Below are 6,630 nucleotides of genomic sequence, written 5' to 3' on the forward strand. Positions count from 1 at the left end.
TGCCTGCCTATCTATCTATCTATCTATCTATCTATCTGTCTGTCTGTCTGTCTGTCTGTCTGTCTGTCTATCTATCTATCTATCTATCTATCTATCGATTTGCCTATCTGTCTGTCTATCTATCTATCTATCTATCTATCTGTCTGTCTGTCTGTCTGTCTGTCTATCTATCTACTTATGTAATTATCTATCTATCTGTCTATCTATCTGTCTATCTATCTACTTATGTAATTATCTATCTATCTATCTATCTATCTGTCTGTCTGATTCTTAATGCTCAATATGATCAGGTACTTGTGACATATATATTCCATGCGACTGAAATATTCGATGTAGATGCACTTCTGGTCTAATAGAGTGGTTGCTATGGAAATAGGCTGGCCTTTTTGATCTGTAAAGATGTGTGTATATGGTCTCTGCTCTTCCCCAGCGGCCCACATTGGCGTGGGAATCAGCGGACAGGAGGGCATGCAGGCGGTGTTAGCCTCTGATTATTCCTTTGCCCAGTTCCGCTACCTGCAGCGTCTCCTGCTCGTCCACGGGCGCTGGTCCTACCACCGCATGTGCAACTTCCTCTGTTACTTCTTTTACAAGAACTTCGCCTTCACACTGGTTCATTTCTGGTACGGATTCCTTTGTGGATTCTCTGCCCAGGTAAATATTTCAGCCTGTGGATGAAATATGCATATGATTTCAATTGAAGATTGTGAATAATCCTTTTTTTTCTTTTTGTCATTGTAGACAGTATATGACCAGTGGTTCATCACACTCTTCAACATTGTCTACACCTCACTTCCTGTTCTGGCCATGGGCCTGTTTGACCAGGTAACCAGTTTTTGGTCTTGAAAACGGCATTGTGTAGCGGCACCAAACACAATTGCAATCTTTGCCTTTTAACATCAAGTTTGTTGGTTTTGCAGGATGTGAATGAGCAGTACAGTTTACGCTATCCAAACCTGTACAGACCTGGTCAGCTTAACCAGCTCTTCAACAAGAGGAAGTTCTTCACCTGTACGCTGCAGGGGGTCTGCACCTCTTTTATACTCTTCTTCATCCCGTATGGAGCCTTCATGACCGCTGTCCGGGATGACGGCGCACACATCTCTGATCAGCAGGCTTTCGCCGTCACAATAGCAACCTCTTTGGTTATTGTGGTCAGTGTACAGGTGAGCCTGTTCATCTTGGCTGTGCAATCTAAAAGATAGATTTTAACCTAAATATATATATAGATGGATTTAAGAAATAAAATGTATGTTTTTGTTTAATAAAGGTGCTTTAATAATTGTATAATAAAAATGTTTTGCATTATTTTCATGACATCTAAACATACACTATATTGCCAAAAGTATTGGGACACCCCTCCAAATCATTGAATTCAGGTGTTCCAATCACTTCCATTGCCACAGGTGTATAAAATCAAGTACCTAGGCATGCAGACTGCTTCTACAAACATTTGTGAAAGAATGGGTCGCTCTCAGGGGCTCAGTGAATTTGAGCGTGGTACTGTGATAGGTTGCCACCTGTGCAATAAGTCCATTCGTGAAATTTCCTCACTGCTAAATATTCCACGGTCAACTGTTAGTGGTATCATAACAAAGTGGAAGCAATTGGGAACAACAGCAACTCAGCCATGAAGTGGTAGGCCACGTAAAATCACAGAGCGGGGTCAGCGCATGCTGAGGCACACAGTGCGCAGAAGTTGCCAACTTTCTGCAGAGTCAATAGCTACAGACCTCCAAACTTCATGTGGCCTTCAGATTAGCTCAAGAACAGTGCGTAGAGAGCTTCATGGAATGGGTTTCTATGGCCGAGCAGCTGCATCCAAGCCTTACATCACCAAGTGCAATGCAAAGCGTTGGATGCAGTGGTGTAAAGCTCACCGCCACTGGACTCTAGAGCAGTGGAGACGTGTTCACTGGAGTGACGAATCACGCTTCTGTCTGGCAATCCGATGGACGAGTCTGGGTTTGGTGGTTGCCAGGAGAACGGTACTTGCCTGACTGCATTGTGCCAAGTTTAAAGTTTGGTGGAGGGGGGATTATGGTGTGGGGTTGTTTTTCAGGGTTTGGGCTTGGCCCCTTAGTTCCAGTGAAAGGAAAACTTACTGCTTCAGCATACCAAGACATTTTGGACAATTTCATGCTCCCAACTTTGTGGGAACAATTTGGGGATGGCCCCTTCCTGTTCCAACATGACTGCGCACCAGTGCACAAAGCAAGGTCCATAAAGACATGGATGAGCGAGTTTGGTGTGGAGGAACTTGACTGGCCTGCACAGAGTCCTGACCTCAACCCGATAGAACACCTTTGGGATGAATTAGAGCGGAGACTGCGAGCCAGGCCTTCTCGCCAACATCACTGCCTGACCTCACAAATGTGCTTCTAGAAGAATGGTCAAAAATTCCCATAAACACACTCCTTAACCTTGTGGAAAGCTTTCCCAGAAGAGTTGAAGCTGTTATAGCTGCAAAGGGTGGGACAACTCCATATTAAACCCTATGGATTAAGAATGGGATGTCATTAAAGTTCATGTGCACGTAAAGGCAGGCATCCCAAAACTTTTGGCAATATAGTGTATTTACCCTAATGCAAAAAAAAAAAAAAAAAAATTGTTACTGATTATTTATGTTAACAATATTGAAATATTACATTTTGTTTCAGATTGGACTTGACACCAACTACTGGACCGCTGTAAACCATTTCTTTATATGGGGCAGTCTAGCTGTTTACTTTGCAATCCTTTTTGCAATGCACAGTGACGGCATTTTTACCATATTCCCAAACCAGTTTCCTTTCATAGGTAAGAATTTAAATGCATTTAGAAAGGTACTAAATATTTTTTTATTGTTTAGTCATATATATTTGCATTTGAATTCCTAAACAACCAAGGGGCAGTTGGTCTTGGACTTCATACTGACACCTACTGGTGTAGCATCACATTTTTGCTGTAGATTCCATTGTGAAATCTATATTCTCAGGCATTTATTTATCAATGATTGCATCATTCTGTGACCAAAACTGTAAGATATTAGTGAGTAGTGGCCACCATGAGGGGTACCATCCTTGTTAAAACAACTTTTTCTAGGTCACTAATATTACTGAAGTTAAATATTTTTTATGTTTGATTGTAGGAACCGCACGTAACTCTCTGAATCAGAAGATTGTGTGGCTGGTCATCCTCCTCACCACAGTCGTGTGTATAATGCCCATGGTGGCGGTCCGATTCATCAAAACTGACCTCTATCCCACACAGACTGACAAGGTATACATATACACATGCCTTATACAGTGCGGAGAAAAAATAATTAATATGTCCTTATGAATGAGTGAATACACTACCGTTCAAAAACTTGGGGTCGTGAAGATCTTTTAAATGTTTTTGAGTCTTTTCTGCTCACCAAGGCTACATATATTTGATTAAAAATACAATAAAAATAGTAATATTGTGAAATATTTGTACAATTTAAAAGAACTGTTTTCTATTTGAATATATTTTAAAATGCAGTTTATTCTAGCGATGGCAAAGCTGAATTTTTAGCATCATTACTCCAGTCTTCAGTGACTCTCAGTGTTGGGAAAAGTTTCTTTTAAAAGTAATGCCTTACAATATTGCGTTACTCCCTAAAAAAGTAACTAATTGCATTACTTAGTTACTTTTTATGGAAAGTAATGTGCTACATTACTTTTGCGTTACGTTTTCTCACTTCAGCTGGGCTTGCTTGTTTGTTTTGCAATGGTGCCAAAGTACCAATTAGGCCCATGTCAGACTTCTAACATTATTCATAAAACATCTTAAATTTATATTCTAAAATGTACATCAACTAATTAACACATTTTCAAATGAGAGATAAATCTTGCATTTTAACAAATTATTTTTCTTATAAACCATGTCAATATCCATAAAAAAACACCTACATTTAGATTTTGGTGGGGTTAATGGGTACATTTCCCCTAACTCCGATATTTTATTTTGTTGTAAATTTAAAAGTAATTTGTTACTTTACTAGTTACTTGAAAAAAAGTAATCTGATTATGTAACTCAAGTTACTTGTAATACGTTACCCCCAACACTGCTCATGATCCTTCAGAAATCATTCTGCTGATTTGCTGAATCATTTTTTTATTATTATCAATGTTGAAAACAGTTGTGGTGACTAATATATTTTTTGGAAACCATAATACATTATAAATGTCTTTGTTGTCACTTTTGATCAATTTAATGCAATCTTTCTGAATAAAAGTATTAATTTCTTTCTTAAAAAGAGAAAAGTCGCATCCCAAATGACGCACTATACACTATGCACTTATGCACTGTGTACTCATCCATGTAACGTATGAATTTTATAAGCTTATTTTGTCATTAAACATCAGAGTCTGATCCCCCTTCCCCCTCAGCAATGTAATTAAAGCTGCGACAGTTGAGTGCATGAAGTGTCCAACATTCCACACTTCGTTTTTTCCGTTAATTTAGTGCATCATAAGGGTATTTAAAGTGCATTTTTTCTTTTTGGAATTTTCTGTGTGAACGCACTACTCGCACTATTTGTACTTAAAAATGTCATAGTGCATAAGTACGCGAATTGGAACGCACCTAAAATCTTACTGACCCCAAACTTTTGAGTGGTAGTGTTCATGATAATGAGCTGTTGAAACCATTTGCCCTCCCGCAGGTGCGTTTACTTCAGCAGGCCACTAGGCGGCAGGGTCCTCAAGAGCAGAACCTCAGGAGAGTCCGCAGGACGAGTTCTCGGCGCTCGGCGTACGCTTTCGCCCACCAGCAGGGATACGGAGAACTCATCACCTCCGGCAAGAACATGAAGGTACCCACATCCTCTACTTCAACATACCCACTATCCTCACCCGTGAGAGGCCACGCCGACGCCAGCCGAGGGGCGAACGACACCACCAATGCGGCAGAGACCACCTCAACCACCTCTGGATTTAGGAGGAAAAGTGACCAAAATCAAGAGGTAACGGTGGAAGACTTGGAGGCCAGATAAAGGGCCGTTTTTCTTCCTTTACAGAAGGAAGAGGAATTTGCGCCCCTCTTTAATGTGAGAAAATGATAATGGATTCTGGCCAGACACACTCTGGGCTCCCAGAGATGCCCGCGGGCACGGCTACACATGCACAGGAGACTCCAAAGAGCCAGCACAATGAAGCACAGATAACACTAAATTCCTTCACCCAATTTTCACTCATGCAAATCTGTTGCCGCCTCACAAGGCTCGTTGAATTTAAAAATGAACCTCAGATTCATTTTGTATTCTCACCACTTCTGGCACAGATTCAAACGTTTTCTCAGACAGGCACCGTTTTTGTATTTTGAGTTCTAAGAACTTGTCTTTATGCATTTGCGAATGTTTTAGGCATCTGAAACATTAAATCCACTGAGTTCTATGACCTGCACAAGTTTAAACATGTTCAACAAATGACATCGGTCTAATAATACTAATGAGGCATAAGGGAGTGTGTGAAATAATACCTCTTATTTTGTTATAAACACTGATACAACCATCTGCAGTGCATATTTAATATGGATATGTTTAAAGACCTTGCATCTATACCCACAGTTTACTAAAGTGCACCCAAATGCATCGCGCTACTGGATGAGTAGTAACAATTAGGAATGTGCGAAATCGATGCCGCAGAGAACAAGCGTTGGCTGTAAATCCTACTTTGGCGTTGCAAAGCAAGCTCTAGCTTTTTCACCAACTGAATGGGTTTGAAAAGATTTAAAAATGGCACATTTTGTTTTAAACATACCTCTTTTAAAAAGAAAACATCAAAGAAAATGTAAAAACATCACATACTTCTCCATAAATCATACCGTAGTTAGTGCTTTGGCATGCAGCTCAGCAAACTGAGAATATTGAGTTTTTACGCAAAGTCGTGCCTTCCATCAAGCGATAGACTGAAGCATTTACACGTTTAAACTTCTAGAATTCCACATATATCTACTACAAAGGTCTATAAAGTGGGCATTTATTTCAAATGATCCTTTACGGAAGGGATTTTTGTGCCTTTTTGTTTTACTTTCATCAAAGGAAGTACTTTGAGTTCTGTTTGTCGAGTCGAATGTGTCACCACTGTCTTTTTTTCTCTGAATGTATCACTTTTTTTCAGGCATATTAGCTGTTCATTGCCTTCATTGACGTAGATACGATTTTCTACAATAATTTATTCGACGAAGGGAGTCGTTCAACATTTCCTTTTTATGAATGTACAGTTGACGTTAATTTAATGTTATGTTAAATATATATATGATGAATGTATAAGATTTTTCTGCTGTGCTATTTTGTCAACAAAGACCATGCAGATTGTTTATTGTTTTTATTTAAATGCATGGATTTTTATACAAGTCATTGTAATTTTTATATGATATGCATTAAATGGCCATCGTTTAATTTATTTAAAAATGGATTGTTTGCCTTCATGTTTCATGTAACAATTTTTTTTTTTTTACTAGGGTTTTATTAGGAAAAATTGAGTGCTGTGGGTTGTTGCCAAGGTGTTGTCAAGGTGTTTTGAGTGGTTGCCAGGGTGTTTCTAGATGTTTGCTATGATGTTCTGATATGATGCAGTATGCGACTAAAGGTGCGGTCACAACTAACCCTTTAAAGGTGCCCTA

General features: G+C 39.4%; 1 protein-coding gene across 7 annotated transcripts in view; it reads left to right on the forward strand.

Moving 5' to 3' along the window:
- Nucleotides 1-6,418, forward strand: part of atp8b4 (ATPase phospholipid transporting 8B4) — a 44,313-nt gene extending 37,895 nt beyond the window's left edge. For all 7 annotated transcript variants that reach the window (XM_051884823.1, XM_051884819.1, XM_051884818.1 and 4 more), the window contains 6 exons: nucleotides 431-654; nucleotides 742-825; nucleotides 921-1,166; nucleotides 2,661-2,799; nucleotides 3,131-3,261; nucleotides 4,670-6,418. In XM_051884823.1, coding sequence (XP_051740783.1) covers nucleotides 431-654; nucleotides 742-825; nucleotides 921-1,166; nucleotides 2,661-2,799; nucleotides 3,131-3,261; nucleotides 4,670-4,999 — 1,154 coding nt within the window. In that variant the 3' untranslated portion in view covers nucleotides 5,000-6,418. The remainder of the gene's footprint in view (nucleotides 1-430; nucleotides 655-741; nucleotides 826-920; nucleotides 1,167-2,660; nucleotides 2,800-3,130; nucleotides 3,262-4,669) is intronic.
- Nucleotides 6,419-6,630: the final 212 nt, after the last annotated feature.

Source organism: Ctenopharyngodon idella, chromosome 24, assembly GCF_019924925.1.
Source record: "Ctenopharyngodon idella isolate HZGC_01 chromosome 24, HZGC01, whole genome shotgun sequence".
Lineage (NCBI taxonomy): Eukaryota > Metazoa > Chordata > Actinopteri > Cypriniformes > Xenocyprididae > Ctenopharyngodon > Ctenopharyngodon idella.